The 24,660-nt window shown below is 39.4% G+C and overlaps 1 protein-coding gene across 1 annotated transcript in view; it reads right to left on the reverse strand.

The window, feature by feature from the left end:
• Nucleotides 1-24,660, reverse strand: part of SEZ6L (seizure related 6 homolog like) — a 636,929-nt gene that overhangs the window by 127,958 nt on the left and 484,311 nt on the right. The window contains exons 6-7 of the mRNA XM_082244006.1: nucleotides 20,847-21,012; nucleotides 12,447-12,601 (exon numbers count right to left, since the gene is read on the reverse strand). Coding sequence (XP_082100132.1) covers nucleotides 12,447-12,601; nucleotides 20,847-21,012 — 321 coding nt within the window. The remainder of the gene's footprint in view (nucleotides 1-12,446; nucleotides 12,602-20,846; nucleotides 21,013-24,660) is intronic.

The following is a 24,660-nucleotide window of genomic DNA, read 5'->3' on the forward strand; positions in this document are numbered from 1 at the left end:
AACAAACAATAACATCACATATATCAAGTGAATGAAAGAATAAAACAGAAGAAAACATGGAGCATCAACATAAGAGCCTCAAGTCTCAGATCAAACCACAGTAACATTATCAAGGTAGAAATTTTTCAATTCTCAAAGTACGGGCGTAGAAAGTCAAAGCGGAGGGACAGCGAGTAACTGTCAGTAGATGACATTTTTTGGGATTGGTACTATGTAACCCATGGATTCCATGACCTAGATACTCTGGGATGGGTTCCATTGGTATATGCAAACATGGTTTCATAGTGGTAGTGCAATTGTGTTATTTTAAGTACTTCTGACAAGGTGGGGGGAAGTAGATTTCCATTTTCGTAACAGTGCTAGTCTAGCTGCTAGCAGAATATGAGTATTTACGCACCTAAAGGGTTTGTCGAATGTTTTCCAAGCTTTTTCTTTTTTTTAGATGATAAAACTCTTCATTCGGGGATCAATGGCTGGAGGGAAAGACCTTTCACCATGGGCTCTGTTCAACAAGCTAACCAAAAACCAGTCTGGGATCATGAAAACCTCTTTAGCACTTCATTCTTCCTTTATCTGCTCTATAACCTGAAAGCATTTTCTCCAATTTCTGTTGTGTACATCTGAGAGCAGGGAATAGAGGAATAAGAGCACAATGAATATATTTACTAAAGAGTGTTTAACACTTCCCTCTGTTAAAGGATTTAGGGTCCTTTAACATCTTTGTAATAATCCATCGGATAAAAGAGTGTGTGGATTTTTGTTGGACTGGCATGACAGGATCGTTTCAACCAAAACTGGGATGACTAACCCCCCCAACTTGGGTACATTCAGCCTGCTCATACATGGTTCGAATCTCGCCGGTTTCTGTAAAGGTATATTTTAACCCCAGCCCGTGGTGATTATCCTTAGGAACCGCATCCGGCCCCACTTACCAGCACAGCCTAACTACTTCCTGACCCCCCCGTGCAGTTTTACTGCGGCAGGCAGCCCCTTCTGCGCGAACCAACGTAGCTCTACGTCGGCCGCGTGCCTGCAGCTAGGGGGCGAGAGCGCACTGCCAGCGGCGCGCTCCTGCCCCCACTCGGCAGTGGGGACTCCGATGCAAGGGGCAGGTGGCTCCAATTGCCACCTGTCACCCACGATGGCTCCCCGTTGAGAGAGATGGACGGTCAGCTGTTGTAAACACAACTGACCATTCTTAAACATAGAAACATAGAATGTGTCGGCAGATAAGAACCATTTGGCCCATCTAGTCTGCCCAATATATCTGAATCCTATGAATAGTCCCTGGCCCTATCTTATATGAAGGATAGCCTTATGCCTATCCCATGCATGCTTAACCACTTGCCGACCGCCGCACGACTATCTACGGCGGCGGTCAGCCCCTCACAGGCAAAGTGACGTAGGGCTACGTCACTAGCTTGTGAGGGTCTAGGGAGCGAGCACGCGCCGCCGGAGGCGCGCTCCCGCTCCCACGTGGTCACGGACCCCCCCGCACGTGTGACCGGCGGACCCGATGTCCGCCGGCCACTCTGCGATCGGCGGGGGAGAGGGAGAAAGTCAGGCAGCATGTGTAAACAAGCTGCCTGTCATTCTCCCCTCTGTATGAGAGATGATCATATGGATCTACTATGTAGATCCGTTGATCACTCTGCATACAGCTGAAGCCATATCCAATCACAGTTAGAATCACGCCCCTAGGGACACACACAGCCCCTCCCTCTCAAATAAAGTTAACCCCTTCACTACCAGTGTATTTTTACAGTAACAGTGCATATATATAGCACTGATTACTGTAGAAATGTCACTGGTAACCCCAAAAGTGTCAAAAATGTCAGTCAAGGGTCCGATCTGTCCGCCACAATGTCGCAGTACCGCAAAAAAAATCGCAGATCGCCACCATTACGCCTTAAAAAAAAAAACAACAAAAATGACAAAAATCTTTCCCTTAGTTAGTAAACGCAATAACTTTTGCGCAAACCAATCAAAATACGCTTTTTGCGATTTTTTTACCAAACATAGGTAGCATAAAACAAATTGGCCGAAAATGTTAAAAAATTTTGATTTTTACATTTTTTTTGGGGGGAATTTCATATAAAAAAAAGGGAAAAATATTGCTATTTTTTAAAAATTTACGCTCTTTTTTTGTTTATAGCGCGCGATCAAAAAATCGCACAGGTGATCAAATACCGCCAAAAGAAAGCTCTGTTTGTGGGAAAAAAAGGACGCCAAATTCGTTTAGGTACAGCATCGCACGACCTCGCAATTGTCCGTTAAAGTCACGCAGTGCCGAATCGCAAAATACCCCCTGGTCGTTTAGCAGCCAAATCCTCCGGGGCTTAAGTGGTTAAACTCCTTCACTGTATTTGCAGCTACCACTTCTGCAGGAAGGTTATTCCATGCATCCACTACTCTCTCAGTAAAGTAATACTTCCTCATATTACTTTTAAACCTTTGCCCCTCTTTAAACCTTTGCCCCTCTTTACACCTTTGCCCCTCATCTTCTCTCTGGAATGATCACAGAGCTCCTGTGGTCCTTCTATATAGGATCACAGGTCTCTGTGATCATTTCAAAATCCCGACCCTCATACAGCTAGAAACACTCCCCTAGTTACACATTTAACCCCTTGATCACCCACTGTGTTAACCCCTTCCCTGCCAGTGTCATTATTACAGTAACAGTGCATAATTTTAGCACTGATTACTGTAGTAATATCACTGGTCCCCCCAAAAGTGTCAAAAATGTCAGTTAGGGGTTCGATCTGTCCACCGCAATGTTGCAGTTCCGCTAAAAATCACAGATCGACGTCATTACTGGTAAAAAAAAAAAAAAACTATAAAAATTACATAAATCTTTCCCGTAGTTAGTAGACGTGATAACTTTTGCGCAAACCAATCAAAATACGCTTATTGCAATTTTTTTTACCAAAAATATGTAGCAGAAAACAAATTGGCCTAAAATGTTAAAAAATTTAAAACATTTTTTTGGGAATGTTATATAGCAAAATGCGAAAAATATTGCTTTTTTTTTCAAAATTGTCACTTTATTTTTGTTTATAGCGCAAAAAATAAAAATCGCACAGGTGATCAAATACCACCAAAAGAAAGCTCTATTTGTGGGGAAAAAAAGGACATCAATTTTATTTAGGTACAGCATTGCATGACCGCCCAATTGTCCATTAAAATAATGCAGCGCCGAATCGCAAACAATGGCTAAGGGGTCCACATTATCTGGTAAGTGTGTTTTGCCTTAGGGGAGTGGATCATTGGACACTGCACAAGCACTTTTGGAATTCTTTCACTAATATAGCACTTAGGAGGAACACTAATGAAATTTTCACTGGATACATGCTTATGAATTTATGGACTGAGGTTTCATTTTTAGCACTTTATTTTTATTTTTTAGCAATGTTGAGTCTTCACTGACTACCTGCTGCATGAATTTAACATTTTTTTGGAGGATTACTAAGGAACTTTCACTGGTCACATGCTTGTTCATTTTTCCATGTATGGAGTTAAGTTGCACGAATCGCACTTTATAATTTTATCATTGGTGTGTTTTCACTGGCCACATGCTTTATGAATTTCTTTTTGCAAGCATTATATATCGGAGGAGGTTTATTGGATATTTGTTTTTTACACTGTATGCTTTAACACTAGAAGAACATTTATGAGGGTGGATATATAATTTATATATTTATTCCTTCATACTAATTTTTTATGCATTTTAGCACTTTCAAACTGCTGCTGTTTTTGGGTGTTGCGCTGTAGGGCTTATAATCTATTTACTGGGATCATGAAATGGCTGAGGTTCTTTTGGCTTTAAAGAAAGATAACACCTTTTTGTCCCAAAAAAAAATTAATTTGTTTTCAGATAGTGTACTCATCATTACTTTCAGTTTACAGATCCTAAAATGTTAGGATTTTTGCGAAAGTTAAAAACACTTTTTAATTTACATTTTAGGAGTGCTAACATAGTTTGTGGGGAAATGTGTTATTTATTTTTATTAAAATAGCTTGTTTCCATTTAAAAACAAAACCATACTTGCATAGTGATTCATACATTTTGCAGTCTTTATTTTTTCATTTTACATTGGCCTCATGCACATGGACTTTAACCACTTCAATACAGGTCACTTTCATCCCCTTCCTGCTCAGGCCAATTTTCAGCTTTCAATGCTGTCACACTTTGAATGACAATTCCGTGGTCATGCAATGCTGTACCCAAATTACATTTTTCACACAAATAGAGCTTTCTTTTGGTGGTATTTAATCACCGCTGGGTTTTTAATTTTTTTTTACAAAAAAACGACAGAAAATTTTGAAAAAAAATAGGTTTTCTTAGTTTCTGTCAGTAAATTTTGTAAATAAGTATTTTTTTCCTTCACTGATGTGGGCTGATGAGGCGGCACTGATGGGCACTGATGAGGTGGCACTTATGGGCACTGATAAGGTGGCATTGATGAGGAGACACTAATATGCCACACTGATGGGCACTGATAGGTGGCACTGATGGGCACTAATAGGCAGCACTGATGGGCAGCACTGATGGGCACTGATGGGCGGGACTGATGGGCACTGATGGGCGGCACTGATGGGCAGCACAGATGAGCAGGCACTGATGGGCACTGACTTGCATCACTAATAGGCACTGATTGAGGTCACTGGTAGGCACTTATTGGAGTCACTAATGGGCACTGATTGGTGTCACTGATGGGCATTGATTGGTGTCACTGATGGGCATTGATTGGTGTTACTGATGTGCACTTTTTTTGCTTTACTGTAATCAGGGCACTGATGATCAGTGCCTTGATTACTTGTCCTGGACTACCCTTTGAGGAGGAGCCGCTGATCGGCTTTCCTCAACACACACTCTGACAGTGTGAGGGGAGGAGCGCCGATAATCGGCACTTTCACATTTACATGTGACGGCTGTGATTGGACATAGCCGATCACATGGGTAAAGAGCCACGTCATTGGCTCTTTACCAAGATCAGGGTCGCACCGTCTTCCTAGGGCGTGTGAGAGCGGTCATTCTGGGGTGCGGTCATATGATGACCTCACAGAACGAAAGCCGCTCAGCCGCTCCGCCACTCCGCCGCTCCGCCGTCATTTGACGGTGGGTGGCAAGTAGTTAAAAACCACTAGTGTCGCCCAAAAAGTTTAAATGTTACATGTGTTATAACCATTTATTTCTAAGTGCAAAAGATTTAATTTGGCACACTTATGATGTTTAAGTTTGTAGCACTGTGGATTATCTAGAGACAGCACAGTTGATGATGCTTGTTTTAAGGCACTGTTTTTCTCACTGAAAACTCAGATCCTGCCATCAGATAAGGGAAGAGCCATTCCTCCATTATTATTCTGGATTTATATAGTGCCAACAGTTTGCGTAGCACTTTACAACGTTAGGGCAAACAGTAAAGTTACAATGTATCCAATACAGGAGGAATCAGAGGGCCCTGCTCGTTAGAGCTTACAATCTAGAAGAGAGGGTCAAGTGATATAAAAGGTAATAACTGTGGGGGATGATCTGATGGAGAAAGTAAAAGTACAGTTGTTAGGTGGAGGCAGGATAGGCTTCTCTGAAAAGAAAACGTTTTCAGGGATTGCCTAAAAGTTGATAGAGTAGGAGATAATTGGACAGATTGGGGTAGGGAATTCCAAAGGATGGGAGTGGTTGAGGAGAAGTCCTGGAGGCAAGCATGAGAGGAGATGACAAGAAAACTAGAGAGCAGGAGATCTTGGGAGGAGCAAAGAGAATGGTTTGGTTGGTATTTTGATTAACGCAATACTTCACATGTGAAAAAAGGACTAGAGCACCACTTGCTGACTGTATATTTTGAAAATTTTATACCTAGCTGACTAATAAATAAAGATATACTTAATATATACAATTCCAACCTAAATTTCCTTTAAAGTAGAGGCACGTGCATTCAAGCTTAGATACCTTGTAGAACTGCCTACGTGCAGTTGTCACTTGTCACTCACTTCCACTTCCAATGCCTCACGTTTCATCAGCCAAGCTGTCTATCGAAAGGATATTCCAAGAGTAAACCATTGTTGGTTTATAGGGAAAGCACAAGCATGCCTTAAGAAACAAAATTCTTGGAATTGAATCATAAAAAGCAAAAAAAGTGTCCCAACTAAGTGCATTACCAATGGCACCATTTATTAAAATTATTAATACACCATTTATAAAATATTAAAAACAAACCATTATACTCATAAAACCCCCAGTGATGTGTAGCAGATGCTGATGCTTTTCGAGGGTCTACCTCTGCTCTGAGAAAGAGGGTATACCTTCAAAATGCATCAGCTTCTGCTGAACATCATTGGGTGTAATCTGTGTATGTCTAGGGCCACAGTCTGTGGCTAGGGTTGAAGATCCTTCTATTTCTGCTATGAGCTTAACACTGATCTATATTTGTGAACCTAATTATGTGTTACTTCTATTTTACAAAATGAAGCCATTGATAATGTACAAGGCTGATGCACTCTTTTTACTTTTTGTGATATTGCGTTCTGGATTCCCCTGTCTAAAGGGGGATGCAAGGCCTAGGAAGCATTGTGTGACCTGGGAAAACCTATGCCAATTGGAGGACCACCTATTACATCCACCACATCCACTATACCTGAGCACCGAATCATTTTTTGTTTGCTGTATATTGACTGCTTGAAAATATATTGGATCTCCCCATGCTTTATGGGTCCTGGAGTACTCTACAAGGTACTTGGCTTCCTCCAAAGCCAATACAATACAGCAACATTACAATTAAATACAAGAGGGCTAGGACAGCCCTGCTCCTGTTTGAGTCTAATGGGGAGGGGTTACATAGTTACATAGTTAGTGAGGTTGAAAAAAGACATCAGTCCATCCAGTTCAACCTATGATGTGTGTGTGTCTACTGTTAACTGCACATTGCATACCCCTGTATGTTGTGGTCTTTAAGGTGCCCATCTAATAGTTTTTTGAAACTATCGATGCTCCCTGCTGAAACGACTGTTTGCGGAAGAGAATTCCACATCCTTACTGCTCTTACAATGAAGAACCCCCTGCGTATTTAAAGGTTAAACCGCCTTTCCTCTAGTTTTAGTGAGTGGCCACGTGTCTTATTGTATTTCCTTTCTCTGAATAGGTTTTTCCATATGCTAGGGTTTTCAGTACATAGGGTTTCCAGTTGGTAAAACAAATAGTAATAACTGTGAGGGATGAACTGATGGAAGAGATAGAAGATTCAGTTATTAGCTGAATGTAGGATAGGCTTCCCTGAAGAGATGAGTTTTTAGAGATCGCATAAAAGTGGACAGAGTAGGAGATGGGAGAGGCTCTGGAGAAATCCTGAATATGAGCATTGGAGGAGTAGACAAAGGAACTAGAGAGCAGAAGATCTTAGAAAGATCTGAGAGGACTGTTTTGGTGACATTTGGAGACAAGATTGGTGATGAAGCTTGGGACAGAGTTGTAAATGGCTTTGTATGTTATTGTTAGTGTTTTTAATTTTATTTGTAAGGCAATAGGAAGCCAATGAAGGGATTGGCAGAGAGGAGTGGTGGACAATGAACAGTTGGTAAGGTGGATGAGTCTGGAGGCAGCATTCATGATAGACTGAACATAATGAACATAAGTTTGCTTTAGGTACTGTCAAAGATTACATGCACTCATAAAATTGTTTAGAGGTACAACTGCCACAGGCAAAATGTGAGACAATATGTATAGAAATCTGTTGGAGCAATTCAGTTCCTTGGCATCCACATCATTTATTTCTGAAATTGTAATTTTATAAGGACTAATTCTGCAAATTTGCCTTCAAATAATGTTTAAGAACACACACAATAATCAAATGAAAATCTGTAGGCATTTGATATGGGAGAACTCAGAACCAAATCTTATTTACTGTAATAAATGTCTACTGTACACTGAACACTGCAGTCTACAGTTCGGTCTTCACAAAATGTAACAAAATTATTTTATCCTTGCTTTAAAAAGTTTAGATCAAAGCCCAGCATTATAAAGAATTCATCTGCATGAGGTCTCATGTGAACAGGAGGTTAAGCATCTACATTACTTCCAAAAGATTCTTTCCAGACTTGACAAGTCCTATGAGGGAAAGCAGGTGAAATTCAGACTACACCCTTTGACATGATTTACACTGTGGGATGAGATACAGGCTGGCAGCTTTTCTTAATTATATTTGGGAACTAGTATTTGACACATTTACACTCAGCATTAAGATGCAGGCATTGTATTAAATCTCAATGACATCTATTTTGAAAATCAGTCCATTACTTTGAACCAATACATCTTATCTGAAGTCTCTTAGGCTTCTGTTTAATATGAATCTTCTTTGTACAATAAAATAACACATATCACAGATGGTGTACATTTACATTTTTAAGAACTTCAAATATCTAAAATGCTAAGGGTCTTATTTATAAAGGTAGAACTTAACATGTTACTGTATCAATACAAGCATCCATTTCGGAGGCACATGGAAAAACCATTGCTATTTTTTAATGCATTTCATGGAACAATGTCTGCATCTTCAGGAATAGCAAATCGTGTGATCGGAGTGAAAATAGGATTCCACCAAGTGACATGTCCAAATACTTGGAAGACAGCCATCCACATGAGTAGCACGATTCAAGGAGAAAAAGTCTTTATTGTTTGTTTACATTTCGCAGGCTGATCTTTAGTGTCCTGGCTGCACCTGCACAGTAGCTTCCCATAGGTTTTGATAACCTTGTCACTCAATACACCAACACAGTTGAGTACTGTTCATGATGCTTTTTTATTTAAAACTTCCCTAACAATTACATTTTTAGGACAAGCTTTCACTTGTTTTAAGGCCTAAACTGTACTGATACACAAAAGTTTTAGCAAAGTGGCAGAATTCTAAACATTTTGCTAAAACCCTTATGTATCAGTATTGCTGGGACCTTAGAAGAAGGGAGTAGCTTGTCCTGTCAATTTAACTGTTAGTGCAAATAAAATAAAAATATTGGGCAGTACTGAACTGTGTTGTAGTAAGAGAGCACTAATACAACTACAAGTACCTCACTCAATTAAGAAGATTCTACAATAGAATGCGGCGCATATACATCTGGGGAGGGGGAAGAGTGAGATAGCCAAGCACAGTGGGGGGAGTGTAAAGGTACTGTGTTTGAAAGTGCACCTAAAGCTTAAAAGAATATTATGGGTGTACAGTCTTTTCAATTATAAGAGTGTAAATATAATAGTGATAGTTCACTAGTAGACTACAACGCCTGCTAACACAGCATTGTCTGCTTATATAAGTGGCCTAAAGTGTAGGATAGCTAAAGAACCTGTGTGAATTTTTGCTTTGATAATCCTAAAGGAAGGTTTTTGCTCCGATCAAGGCCATTCACGTGGCTAAATCGTCTGGACGTACCTTTACAAGTGTCTCCTTTTTTTAATGAATGGGTGTTTGATAGGGGTGAAAATTTTTTTGCGGTGCATTGCATGCAATATTGCATGATTGTAGTCTTCTAAATGTTTCTTATTAAAGAATTGATTTATCACATACCCAATTAGTCCAGTTTTCTGGCCCAAAAAACGCTGGGTTTTTTCAGAAGGGAGCTTTACTCTTCTCAGAATTTCCCTTTCCTTCTTCTATTTTTCTATGTAAATATAAGCAATGTATAATCACTGACACCTGTGTGTATATATATATATATATATATATATATATATATATATATATATATATATATAAACCATTTGGCAGAGGGTGTGGGGTTGTTTTTCATGGGTTGGGCTTGGTTCCTTAGTCCCAGTGAAGGGAAATCTTAAGGTGTCAGCAAAGAAAGACATTTTGGACAATTTCATGCTCCCAACTTTGTGGGAACAGTTTGGGGATGTTCCAATATGACTGTGCACCGGTGCACAAAGCAAGGTCCATTAAGATATGGATGAGCGAGTTTGGGGTGGAGAAACTTGACTGGACAGCACAGAGTCCTGACCTCAACCCAATAGAACAACTTTGGAATGAATTACAGCGGAGACTGCAAATCCGTGCCTGACCTCACAAATGCGCTTCTGGAAGAATGGTCAAACATTCCAATAGATACATTCCTAAACCTTCTGGACAGACTTCCCAGAAGGGTTGAAGCTATTATAGCTGCAAAGGGTGGGCCAACTCAATATTGAACCCTACGGACTAAGTCTGGGATGCCATTAAAGTTTATGTGCATGTGAACGCAGGCATCCCAATACTTTTGACAATATAGTATATATATATATATATATATATATATATATATATATATATATACTATATATATTGTGATATGGGGGTGATTAGATTTAGAGGAGAGTTTTTAAGTGAGTCCACAGGAACTATTGTTAAGGGCTCAGCGGCTCACTTTTTTGAAACACAAAGTCTAATGCAATGTTTAGTTCAAACTGATTGCCCACGCAGGGGTTCTTCTCCAGCAACCATACACAATGAAAAATGCTAGCCCACCTAGTTACACTTAAGCAGTACCACACTGGTACCCCAGACCACAGGTTCTTCAGGCTCCCTTAGCCTTTTTGTCACAGCACCTTACTATACTGGCCCACTCCAGGCTTCCAGATAGGATTCCGAGGGTTCTCACACACTTATCGGTAAATCAGACTCCCTCCAGCTTCTCTGGACTTGTTAAATCACCTCAGCTTTCGCTGTCTCTCCTAAACGTTATAGATATCCTGACTTTCCCAGGCCAGTGGGTAAGAAGTCCACACAACAAAGGGTCTTGTCTCCTGAGAAGGTGACCCCTCCTGGCTAGAGCACACCACTATCTTCACACAATGACTATGTCTCTGAATGGCAGCAACTGCCCTGAGCTCTCGTCAAGCCTGGCTTATGACGAATGTGTGCACGTGGAAATGCACCCTATTGGTCTTCCAACAAGATCTGAACACTGGGTAGTTCCAAAATGGAGAAAGCAGTAAAAACATTTTTCTCCGCTCATAATCGATATTCTGGTGTCCCGGACTCTTCATACATGCAAACCCTTTTCTTTTTTTACAACCATTTACACAGTGGCTGGATCTTACACTGTCACTATATATATATATATATATATATATATATATATATATATATACACACAAACAAACACACTATATTACCAACAGTATTGGGACACCTGCTTTTACATGCACATGAACTTTAATAGCATCCTAGTCTTAGTCTGTAGAGTTCAATATTGAGTTGGCCTACCCATTGCAGCTATAATAGCTTTAACTCTTCTGGGAAGGCTGTCTGCAAGTTTTTGGAGTGTGTCTATGGGAATGTTTTACCATTCTTCCAGAAGCGCATTTGTGAGGTCAGGCAATGTGGATGAGGAAGCCTGGCGCGCAGTCTCCACTCTAATTCATCCCAAAGGTGTTCTATTTGGTTCAGGTCGGGATTCTGTGCAGGCCAGTCAAGTTCCTCCACCCCAAACTCACCCATCAATGTCTTTATGGACCTTTCTTTGTGCACTGGTGCGCAGTCATGTTGGAACAGGAAGGGGCCATGCCCAAACTGTTCCCACAAAGTTAGAATCATGAAAATTTCCAAAATATCTTGGTATGCTGATGCCTTAAGAGTTCCCTTCACTGGAACAAGCCCAACCCCTGAAAAACAACCCACACCATAATCCCCCCTCCACCAAATTATTTGGACTAGTGCAGAAAGCAAGGTCCATAAAGACATGGATGAGCAAGTTTTGGGTGGAGAAACTTGATTGGCCCACAGAGAGTCCTAATCCCAACCCAATAGAACATCTTTGGGATGAATTAGAGCAGCGACTGCGAGTCAGACCTTCTCGTCCATATCAGTGCTTCATCTCACATTTCTGGAAGAATGGCCAAACATTCCCATTGACAAACACCTAAACCTTGTGGACAGTCTTCCCAGAAGAGTTGAAGCTGTTATAGCTGCAAAGGGTGGGCCAACTCAATATTGAACCCTACGGACTAAGACTGGGGTGCCATTAAAGTTCATGTATGTGTAAAGGCAGGCACGCCAATACTTTCGGTAATATAGTGTGTATATATGTATATATATATTTTAAAGAGGAAGTAAAGTCCTATTTCTTAATTGTACCTACAGGTAAGCCTATAATAAGACTTACCTGTAGGTACTGTGAATATCTCCTAAACCTCCTAGATCACCAGATGAAAATAGAAGAAAGCAACCCCTAAAATAAGGAAACGAATACAGTTATTACCTCTAAGAATTGGTAAGCTGCAATATAATAAATGTTTGCTTTTGGATTTTGTACTGCTTTAAGTTTTTAAAATCTACTGTACCTGCAACGTGATAGCTTCTCATATAAAATATTTATATGAATGAGTTGAATGAGATTCAACTTGCATCTCCCCAAATTGACCATCATGGGAGAAGAACATTTTCTAAAAGATCATACGTATTTAATTGCAAGTTTCCATTTACCTTCAAAACGAATATTAAATCCTGGAGCTGTCTTGGTCTCATCTGTGGAAAATTCAATCCTAATGCAGGACCCTTCACTAATAAGACCTTCAAACGACACAGTCTCTGTTTTTGCTGAATCAAAGAGCACCTTTCCATTGCTGTACACAGCCAACCTGTATGATATGAAATTATATATTAGACTGCCTTCGTGTTTCTACAATACAGTTTACAATGTTCTTATACATGGAAATCTTTATATGCAACATGTGTTGCAAAAAAGAGGAAAAATATAAACATACTGACTGCTGCGTATGCATGCCAGTAACAGTTTGGTAGTTTGAAAAGCCTTCTGGGGATTACATTTTATTAATATGGGCCTCTGGACAGTAGTGAGTTGAAAATACATAGCAATGATGTCAATGGTATGAGGACATACATGAGGAATACATGAACTGCAGATAATCAGTTTTTGCAATTCACAACACAACGAACAGGCAATAATTGTAATGGGCAAGAAATAGTTCATTGTTCAATTTAAGGGAAAATAATGAGCAATTGTTGAAATACATGTAAAACATGGACAAAAAAATGGACAATCATTGCAATATGTCGGCAGCAAGCCAAGTTAAGTGCAGCTCACTAAAACTGGACAGTATAAAATCTGGTACAGCTCTGCATAGAAACCAATCAGCTTACATTTTTTTTTTTGTCAAAGCTTAATTGAACAAGCTGAAGTTACAAGTTGATTGGCTACCATGCACAGCTGCACCAGATTTTGCATGCTCTAGTTTTAGTAAATTAGGCCCACAATGTTGGTGGCACTACTTTTTAATATATCCAATCCAGACCTTTGCCATACCGGGACTTACAGGTACCAGAACAGTATAAAATTAAATAAGTGCGCAGGATCAATAGTGTGAATAGCTGCAACCTTCGAACCAAATGGTGATAAAATTGTGTAGAAAAGAAATCAGGTGCGCTAGTCCTTGTATTTGCAGATCCTTGTCTGAGAGAGGTCTGTCCATCCTGTCCCCAGTCTAGTCCACACTAAAAGAGCATTCCCCCACTTGGATGTAACCGGGGAGTACGAACCTCACACTTCACCTAGGTAGGCCAATGGCAAGAGTTGTTTTTTAAACATCATTCCATTATTACTCATCAAATTTGTAAGATCCAAGGATCCAAGTCCAATAAAAACTTAAATTAGGAAATCATACTGATCCCTAAAACGGAAAGGAAGGTAGGAACTACTGTCTATACATGTTTTTCACCCACTTTATCAAATCTTGGTTTATAACAACGTTGTAGAGATAGACACTTTGGATCTTAAATGCAATAAAGAATGTTGCTTTTTGTAAACCTTTAATGTTTGCTCAACTACAACTTCTTTGGAGCTACAATAATTTCAAGTCATTTGGCATTTTTCACCATCACCATCTTGTTGTGCAAAGTAGATAATCTGAGTTAACTGAGCAAGCACCACATGTTTAGCTCTAGCTTTACTTATGATTAGTAAAGCATGTACCCATTTCAGGCATTTACAGTCAGTACATTCTACAAGAGAGTAGAACTTGTCCTTATATCTTACATTCAGTGTTAGCAACAAACCCCTTCAAAGTGTGCAATGACAAGTACCGTTAAGCCAGGGAAAGAACCCCTCAGTAGAAATAACCAAGGGTCAGTATAAAGCTCAAATGAATATGAATGCTTCTTTCAGTCATATTTGATAAAATGTAAATGCAGGTTGGCACCTTTGATGTACACTAGAATAATTAGGATTAAGGATATAAGTAAAAGATTGGGTTGCTCTTTTTCATAAAATAAAAAACAATGTGATAGGCATGAAGAAAAAATTATATTATGGTAGCATGAAGCTGTGGAAAAAATGTGACCTATTTTGTAGTAAGATGTATGAAAAAAGCTTGTTTAGCAGTTTAAGTCTGCCACGTATAGTTTGTACTTAAGACCTGTTTTTAGTTGGTGATGCTCAGTAATCACTATTGATTTGCAGCAATCTGCAATATGTTAAACAAGCTAGCTTAATTAGCTACCCTACCATGCAATGACAAAAGCAGAATTCTAAAACTGCATAAAGCATGATGAATAGATACAGGAGTTGGTGTACACTGGGTTTACATCTTGCAATAAAAACAAGTATTAGTTTAAAATGTATTCTGTGTTGTAAAGTTGAAATGTAACTTTTCAAAGTAAATTTATTTTGTGAGGGATAGGCTGTGAAAATTGGGCACATTTGTTTTTGATTTCACTAAAAATTATATAATTCAGAAAACGATTTATAAAATGTATATGAGCTCCAGCTCATTTTCTTTGAGGTGTTTTGTATTTTTTGTAAGACCTCACCTTAAATGTGGTACTCAGAGTAGAATAGAAAATAATATTGCTGCGCCAAGTCTTTCATTGGAGATAAATAAATAAATAAATATGTTTGGTGTACAAAATGTTATCACAATAACGCTAAATCAGTCCATCAACTGATCCGATTACTGAACGGATGGAAAAATAGGGTTTCCATCCGTCCAAATTTCACGCACAGGATCGGATGCGGATGGCAGCGGGTGTCAGCGGAGGTGTCTCCGCTGACACCCGCTGCCCCATAGAGCTGCATGGAGGATCCGATCAGATCCGCCTAAAAAACTGACAGGCGGATCTGATCGGATCGCCCGTGTGAAAGAGCCCTTATTGTGATAACATTTTGTACACCAAACATATTTATTTATTTATTTATCTCCAATGAAAGACTTGGCGCAGCAATATTATTTTCTTTAAGTTTTCACAGGTGTTTTTGTGTTTGGCACTGATTGTTTGCAGCCTTGTGCACAAGAACTTTGACTGATTCTTTTTTTCTGTTTAATGTGGGCTTGCGCTGATTATTTTTGATTTACATATACTCAGAGTAGAATAGGCTCCAGCATTGTGTGGGGCCAAGAGTTTTGCCCATCTTGTCAGCTGGCAAAAACCTGGTGATTTTGTCATCAATTGGTTGGACCAACCTTGCCACAGAAGGGTTCTTTAGCCTCCCCCCTTAAATGAAAATCCCTTAGATAGCCAGCCTCTGGGGAGAGAAGCTATTGAAGAGGCTAGATGCCTGGTTTGAGGCCCCAAGGCTTGTGTAAAGGTCTGGAAGTTATTACCCCTGTGAGAGAAGGCTGTGTGTTGTGTGTCTAGAGGCCCCGTGGGCCTGATTGTTTTTTAGTCATCTCTGGAACAGAGTAACCCTAGAAATAACCAATTTAGTAGCTGCTGTGCTCCAAAAGAAGTTCTGTGTAATGCCTCTTGATGCAGAGACCCACTCATTGACTTCTAGCCTGAAAAACTATCAGTGGTGGAGAGAGAGTCCTTGGCGATTTAGAGTTTGCACAGGGCTTATTCTATTCACTGAATTAATATTTCAAATGAATAAAAAATAAAGAAAATCAACCCCTCAAAATGACATCAATTACATCAGTTATTATAGGAATGCTGCACAGCCAAACACTGTAAAAGTGATTCCACAACATCTACAGTAAATTACAAAATAAATCAGCAAGTCCCATGAAGTTGTATGTAATTATACACATACAAAAATGGTGAATATATTGTGAATATATAATAAAACATGTAGTGATCCTCGGTGAGTCCTGACTGAGGATGGAAGCCGTTCACTAGCTGAGGAGGAGTGGCAAAATCTACCTGGATTTTAAAAGAGAGGAACAATTTTTGTTTTGTATGGAGGTGAGCAGGCTCTTCACCTGGTGATGGATTGTCACTGTGCATGAAAGGCATGGGGTGTTTTGAAACAGAATTTATCCACATATTCACTGAAGAATTTTCTTGTTTTTTCATTAATTGTTTTATTATATATTCACAATCTATTCACCATTTTTGGATGTTTATAATTACACACCACTTCATGGGACTTTTGGACTGCTTATTAATTATCTTTATTGCTGCACTACACTGATTTATTTTGTCATTTAATTACCTTAATCTATCTATCTATCTATCTATCTATCTATCTATCTATCTATCTATCTATCTATCTATCTATCTATCTATCTATCTATCTATCTATCTATCTATCTATCTATCTATCTATCTATCTATCTATCTATCTATCTATCTATCTATCTATCTATCTATCTATCTATTGTACAGTATCTATCGTGAAAGCACTATATGTCTTTAAAGATCATTAACTGTCATGCCATAATCATGGAACCTGACAATCTTTTTTCGTTTTACGAGATTCCCAAGCTGTCATTCTCATCCTTATCCTTACTAGTAAAATACTGACCTGGAAGAAATATGTAGGCCATATCTTTAGGATCAGTGACTAAGCATTTAAGCCAAAGGTGATGATAATAGCCTAGGAACTTGCAGGTTTTAATCAAATCAGTAGTGGTGTTTGCCATACTGTACCTCTCTCATAATGGGTGCCATTTAAACATTGACACCTTGACTCTTTAAAAATATAAAATGCTAGGTTAGTAAAAAACATGGACTGTAGCTTGCATTGTAAGAACCTTTCTGTATTTCGTCCATTAGAATTGTAACAGGACAGTCTATACGTTATGTTAAAGTTAAGGGTTAACCTGCTAGCACAATTTTTGTTAGGTAATAACAGTACAAATGTTCCACCTATTTAAGCAGTCTTTTTTAGTTACCTGAAATAACTCTAATTAGTTTAAATGGCTCACTTGCCAGACATGAAGCAGCTGTCAGTACAGTTCTGCTCTGCATACGTCATATGGATGAATTTGTGAATCCTATCATCAAAAAATAATATATTGTTCCATTTTTTTTTCATCTGCTTGAAGTTCTCCTCTCTCTGACTGGCAGAATAATAGCTTTCCCAAATCCACAACTGCCTACAGCAATCCAGATTTATCCTACACTTTTCTCTGGCAGGAAAAGAAAGAGGAGTAATAGTCAGAGATGTGTGGAGAAGATCTTGCTGTCATGAAGAAAGTATTCAGCTAATTTTTAGACATGCTAAAATGTTGTAAAAATATATTTTTTTTCATTTTTAACAACTGATTTGATTTGGTCTGCTTATTTATTCACATGTCCCTATGGACATTCCATTTTGGTTAGTATAGGTGTCAACCTAATGCAGTGATTCTAAATGAGCTGTCATAATCTTTGCAAAACCAGTGGGTTTTTTTTTTGTGTGGCCACCATGTATTGGTACAGCCTGTTTTCCCTCCTGCAGGGCAGTCACAGCCCCTGCAGCGCCAGTGCTGATTGTTTACACTTTTTGTGCCCACCTGGTATCTAGTTGGCACCTACCTCACAAAAAGAACATATACGGTAAGTAGTATACATAACCTAACCTGCACAACCATGGGAGTCCTTTCAGTCCATAATGTCCTTAGAATATTCCACACAATTACCAATGTGGCTCCTGCACCTCCTCAGCGATCAGGGGTGATTAAACTAGTGCAGAGAAGATAAAAACAAGGAAGGCGCAGGCATGTATTAAACTGAATATTTATTGAAAAAAGAAACAATATCTCCCTCACAGAACATTGAGCATAGAGATATCTGCAATGTAGTGTGTAAAGATGCACCAGAGTTAGGCGATGGCCATCAGGCTGTATCATACAAATCTGGAACTAGTGCTCTGAAGCTGCTCACTGGATGACACATCTGACATCAACAGCTACTGGAGAATATTGCAGTGAAATGGCTTACTGTGTTGGAATAACAATGGGTTTAAGGGCCCTGTCCTTTTCCAAAGCCTCTGGAGGCTTAAGAAAAGGGGAAAAAACCTCCAAGGTGTCTTTACACACTGTGCTGAGGATATCTATGTGTGCCCACAGATGCTTACTGTTCTGTAAGTAAGATTTTGTTTCTTTTTTCATGAAATATTTGGTTTATTACATGCCTGTGTCATCCTTGTGTATATCCATTTGGCACCTACCTCACAGATTACCTATCAGTGTGGTTAAAGAGAAGTTTAGCAAGAGTATGGTTCTCCATTATAAAACGTTTCCACATTGCTGTTTCTCAACTGCTTACTTCTAACCAAGTAGTCACATTAAGTTTGAACAATCAGCACCAGCTCTACTGAGACTGATAGTCTGGTTCACCAAAATCCCCTATCAGTGGCCCTTGTTTGAAGTGAGAGGCATCATAGAAAGATGGTCACCCCAGAAGAATACTTTTTGAAGGCTTATATTACAGAGCTCCATCAGGCTGCAGGGCCTAGGACAGTTATGGCAAACCTTGGCACTCCAGATGTTTTTAAACTACATTTCCCATCATGCTCAACTATACTGCAGAGTGCATGAGCATCATGGGAAATATAGTTCCAAAACATCTGGGGTGCCAAGGTTCGCCATCACTGGCCTAGGATAAGTAGTTTCTGCTTTAGGGTGCTGTGTACGTAAGGAGGAGCCCAGTCTATGGGTGTTTGCATCTCCCCCAGAAACACCTCTCTCTCTTTGATTTCTTTTGAAGAGGCAGCGGGAAGTGACCATGTCTTCTATCTGCCTGTCATCCAGTCACAGCAAGGAGACAAGTGGAATTAAACTTTTCAGCATTTCAAAAAAGCAAAGGAAAGACCTGCTGGATAATAGAAGGGCCACTGACATGTCAATTGTCAGGGGCAACAGGGAAGTCCCACTCTGCAGAACACTGGAAAAATCTACCTGTATATCACTTTGGGCTTTTCATATCTAGGTATTGAGGCTAACCTGAACACACGTCTACATAATCTAACAAAATACCTGCACACACACTTATTATAAGTATTATATTTTGTTTTTCTACTTTCAGTTTTAACAATTATAATGACCAATAATTGATTGGTTTCAATTTTAGCATTACAACTGTTGGGTCTTAATAAAGAATTTGATATGTATAGGTTATTATAATAGCATCAATTGCATTTCTCAGTAGGACTAGTATAAATTTTGTAACATATGAGTAATGAGTATACTGTATATAGGGATAATAGTTCTGTAGTATTGTTATGATTCCCATTAGATAATTTATACCGGAAGCCTGTCTTTTGACATTTTTAAAGTGGTTCTAAAGCCTTGGTGTTTTGTACCTTAGCACTCACAACACGGCTCGGGAGAAAGCCTGCAGGGGCCCCCCCCTTCAAACAGCTTGCTATGGGGGCACACAGATAAAAGGAAGAGCCTGGAGCACTGAGGAGGACACTCAGGGCTACTGTGTGTAACATCATTGCATAGAGCAGGTATGTATAACATGTTTGTTATTTTAATAACAAAATATGATCGTTGACATTCACTGTAATTATTTTCCTAGTACTTACCTATAGACTTTTTTAAATTGAGAAAGGGTGGGGACACCTGAAACGGTCATTCTATTTTGTTTACAGTCAATTAATTAGGGATATCCTTGGAAATGGATTAAAAAGATGTTTTTATTTGACCTTTACAATGTCACATCCCTTCATCTTTATTCAAGGCAATATTTGAAATTCTCCTGACTCATAGTCTGATTACCTAATTTTAAATGGATTTTACTGTGTTTTTTACTATTAGGGCAGAGAGGCTTTTTAAAAAATGTTACGAGGTCTTGTTCTCACAAAGATTGACAACCCCTCGTCTAATGTACATGGAGCAGCCTCAGAAAGTCCCCTTGTACCATTTTCAGAAGAGATGGAAATCAGACACATTGTGAAACCTCCTTAAATTGCTATTCTTTCCTGGGATATAAGCCAAGGGGACTATTTGTGTTCCTCCCCACCTACAAGAGGGACACTTGTCATGACCAAAAAACATTGTTAGACTGGAAGATCAGGTGTTCATGTCAGACTGTTATCTGATGTCTTTAAACATAAGTTGAAGGGCAATGTAAAACTAATACAGATCAACTTACAATAATTTGTAAGTACCTATATCTAAAGTCATTTTCTTATATTTTTAAAAGAGTAAGGAATAGTTGAACCCCTTCTTAATTTTTTTTTGTGTGTTCTCTGTGCCCCTGAGTATTAACTCCTTTTTTCCTTTCCCGGTGACATTACAAGATGCAAGAGGAATGACAATTGTCACTGGAACTGGTTTTCCCAGTGGATAATATCAATTGGTAATGGTTACAATGGTTGCAGTAGGGACACTAAACAAACTCCTCTCTACTATGCAAAATATATTTTCTATAGATACACTTTATAGCTAAATATGTTGTTCTTGTCATGTTGAAATGCCAAGAACATATTGGCTGTGCATGTGGTACATGTTTGGACTAGTTGTCAATTATATGATTTAAAATTCATAGTCCAGTGTATCATACTTTACATGACTAACTTGATTCAAACTCACAGGATGAATAAGGTTCTGTATAAAATCAGAGATAAGCTGATTGATGTTGATTCACTGTACAACAGCAGGAAAACTAAGAGCGATTGAAGAACCATACAAAACAAAATGATTCAAGTAATTGTACCTGTCTTTTTCAGCCAAAATGAACTTCTCAAAATGCAAGTGCAATTTCTGTCCTCCTGGTGCATCAATTGTCCATGCACAGAAGAGATTGTTGCTATAGTTACTTGGGAAGTTTGGAGAAAGAACTCGTCCAACAGTGGCATTTTGTATTTTTCCTCCACATGGGGCTAAAAGCAAAATGAAATGAAACTTATGATGATGTACATTGTTAGGAATTAAAACCTAAAACATGGATATCTAAAGGCGAAACTCAAGGCATGCAGCTAAAAACACTATTAAAATACATGTATGCTTACCAGGTTTCCCTGCAAAAGATTTACGATCCAATCTTGTGATTAACACATTCCTGTCACACCACGGGAACCAAGCAGGTGTTAAATGTATACCAATATATAAATACAGTATTTTTATTAAAAGAAACTTCAGAAAAACACAAACATTGGTTTCCCTCGCAGGGGTTTTCAGAATTTCTTCTCCTTTTCCATAAACAACATTCAGCCCTCTTGGCTGGTACTTGCAGCGCTGCCCCTCTCGTCTTACACCCCAGACCCTTATCTGTCTCCTACAATCTCTTCACTGACAACTTGGTGCACACAGCTAGCAGCCTCTTGCTGCACTGACTCCCACATGGAGCCCTCCTGACTCCTTGGCCAGACCTCCTGTCTGCCGGGGTGGAGCCCAGAACCATGGTAAGGTCACTACTAAAAGCCCAGCACACACCTGACCGATTAAAATGCTGTCTGTTCTGAATACCTGGACCCAGGATTGGAGATTTCATCCCACCTGGATCATTTATACATTTCCAGGCTCCAGGTCCCAAACTGGACTTTTTAAAACACTGGGGAAACTGAAAAGCCAGTTTCCTCTTCATGTCACGAGCTCCCTTTAGCCCCTCAACCCATCTGGTTGAGAACTCTGGGTCACAACCTCTTTCTAGACCCTGGCAGGGCAACGCTCTGCCACAATATGTATATGTATACAGTATAAATGTAGCATCCTTACCCTTATAAGGGCTACAAGTAAATTTAGTTTTGCTGGGTTGTAGTTAATCTGGCTAATTTGTAGTCTTTGTGATCAAATGGGTTTCCTCCTAAGCCTGGCTTAGCTGTGGTTTCTCCCTTTTGTCAATAGGTGGCATTGTTACCTTTGTCAAATGTATGATGAGACACAGTGAATTCAAGTTATAAATATGCATCAGTAGGAGTTTCTTTGGCCACTAAGAATGCTAGGAGAAGGTATTTATTTGGAGGAAGTCAGGTGATCTGGGACTTTTCCACCCAGACTGCAGTCTGGGTGGGTGTGTGAAGAACAGCTGTTGCTGGGTGGACCTAAAGCCTAAAGCCTAACCATGTGCTCAAGGTTCTACAAGGGAGAACCTGCTCACTACCAGGAGACAATACTGAGAGGGATGGAGTTCTGAAGATGTACCCGAGTGACTCTTCGTGAGGCGGGGATTTTGAAGTGGCTGGGAATTTTGTACGATGCTATGGAGTTGAGTTTTGTTGCTATTGGAGACAGCTTATGCTACAAAGTACAGATTTCTGGTTCCAGCTTAAAGTGATTGCAAAGTTTTTTCTTTTTTTTCCCATAAGAAAATACCAAACATTTTATACTTACCTCCTCTGTGCAGATGGTTTTGCACAGAGCAGCCCTGATCCTCCTCTTCTTGGGTCCCTCTTCTGTGCTCCTGGCCCCTCCCTCCTGTTAAGAGCCCCCACAGCAAGCAGCTTGCTATGGGGGAACCCGAGCCAAGTAATAGCTCCCTGTGTCCATTCAGACATGGAGTCCACACCCAGCCCCACCCCCTCTCTCCCCTGATTGGCTATTGAATTGTCTTTTATTGCTTATGGACTTTGGCAAAGCAAGGTCCATAAAGACATGGATGATCGAGTTTTGGATGGAGGAACTTAACTGGCCTACACCTCAGTCCTGACCTCAACCTGAAAGAACACCTTTGGCATGAATTAGAGCGAAGACTGCAAGCCTCGCAAATGTACTTCTGAAAGAATGGCCAAACATTCCAACAGACACAATCCTAAACCTTGTGGGCAGCATTCCTATGAGAGTTGAACCTGTTATAGCTGCAAAGGGTGGGCCAACTCAATATTGGACCCTACGGCCTAAGACTGGGATGCCATTAAAGTTCATGTGCGTGTAAAGGCAGGCGTCCCAATACTTCTGGTAATTTTGTGCATATGTATATACACTGCCTGGCCAAAAAAAAAAAGTCGCCACTAAAAAGAAAGGTCACACACTCTAATAATTTGTTGGCTTTGATTATGACATGCATTAGTTTCGATAAGCTTCTGCAATGTCACAAGATTTATTTCTGTCCAGTGATGCATTTATTTTTCACCAAGATCTTGTATTGATGATGGGAGAGTGGGACCACTGTGCAAAGCCTTCTCCAGCACATCCCAAAGATTCTCAATGGGGTTAAGTTCTGGACTCTGTGGTGGCCAATCCATGTGTGAAAATGATGTCTCATGCTCCCTGAACCACTCTTTGACAAAGTCATTCAGTATATTCAGGTAGTCAGCTGACCTCATTCTTTGGGCACATGCCCTAACTGTCCAATAGGATAGTTACTGCATACTTAGTTTAGTTAGTTGCTTAGTTAATTCCATGTGGCAACTTTTTTTGGTCAGGCAGTGTATAAAATGACCGTGCCCCACAGAAACGTTGGATTTCAAATAAACTCAGTGTTCTACTACACTGATTCTACTGAAAAATTCTGCAAGTTTTTGTTTGTTTTTATATACAGTATATTAGACCAAGTAGAGGGATGCAGCAACAAATCTGTCTTTGCGAAAATCATCATGGTTTCATGCAAACATGTTTAATAGGAAGGTTCAGAACATCGGTTTCAGCATCTCATTCATTCCTCAGTTATATATTATTTTAGAGAAAAGATGTTACCCTCTGATTCCAAACATCTATTTACAAAATATTTACAACGTTTCCAAAGCCCCACAGACATATCTGCAAAAGAACTGAAATAAACAGTTGTAAGACCTTTGGAATCACATGTTTCCTTTTTGTTACTATATACGTAACTGATTGTGTGTCATTATGCTATAATTGTGGCTTTGAGTAAGGGTAGCCATGCCAGAAACTGCCCACTTTAGTTCTATGTACTGATCATGCAATAAACTCACATGTATTTTGCAAAGATGGATGGGGATTTTTAGCTGTTTTCTTGAAAGTCTTCTTCAAGGATTAGGTGAGATTCAAGCAATACTCTGCCAGGCTTATAACCATTGTAAAGACACTGCTTTCTTGTAAGTGTACATTCTATTTGTTCATTATTTCCTGTGTTCAGACATCTGCCTCTCACTTTCTAAATCCTCTACAATGCTGAACTGAGTTATCCATTTTCCCACTGCTATTCATATTTCCCTCTACACTATATATTTATGTCCCTGCTCAGGTACTTTGACCTGCCAAATTTGCACTGTTTTTTCTATGCTTCTCATCTTTTACAATGATTGGTCACAATATACCTACAAAACAGTGTGATTACCATGTGAGACATAACTTTGCTTTTAAACAAGCTGAAAGAGTAAGGGTTATCATTGAAGTAAGCGTTACTTTTACGGTTAGCCTTATGGTCAGATTTATCATTAATGTTTTCTGTAATAGGTCCAGAAAATGTAAAAGGAGTCATTTAAAGATCATTGCATGCTTAAGAACAGCAAAAAAAAAAAAAAAACACCCTATTTCCCATCTCTATTGACTTCATTGAATAATTTTGTGGAGGTATTCTAAATATTGTCTAAATTTCAGAAAATGATGCCCATTCCTGCTCTCACGTT

The sequence above is a fragment of the Pelophylax lessonae genome (assembly GCF_965119305.1).
Source record: "Pelophylax lessonae genome assembly, chromosome: 1".
In the NCBI taxonomy this organism is placed as follows: Eukaryota; Metazoa; Chordata; class Amphibia; order Anura; family Ranidae; genus Pelophylax; species Pelophylax lessonae.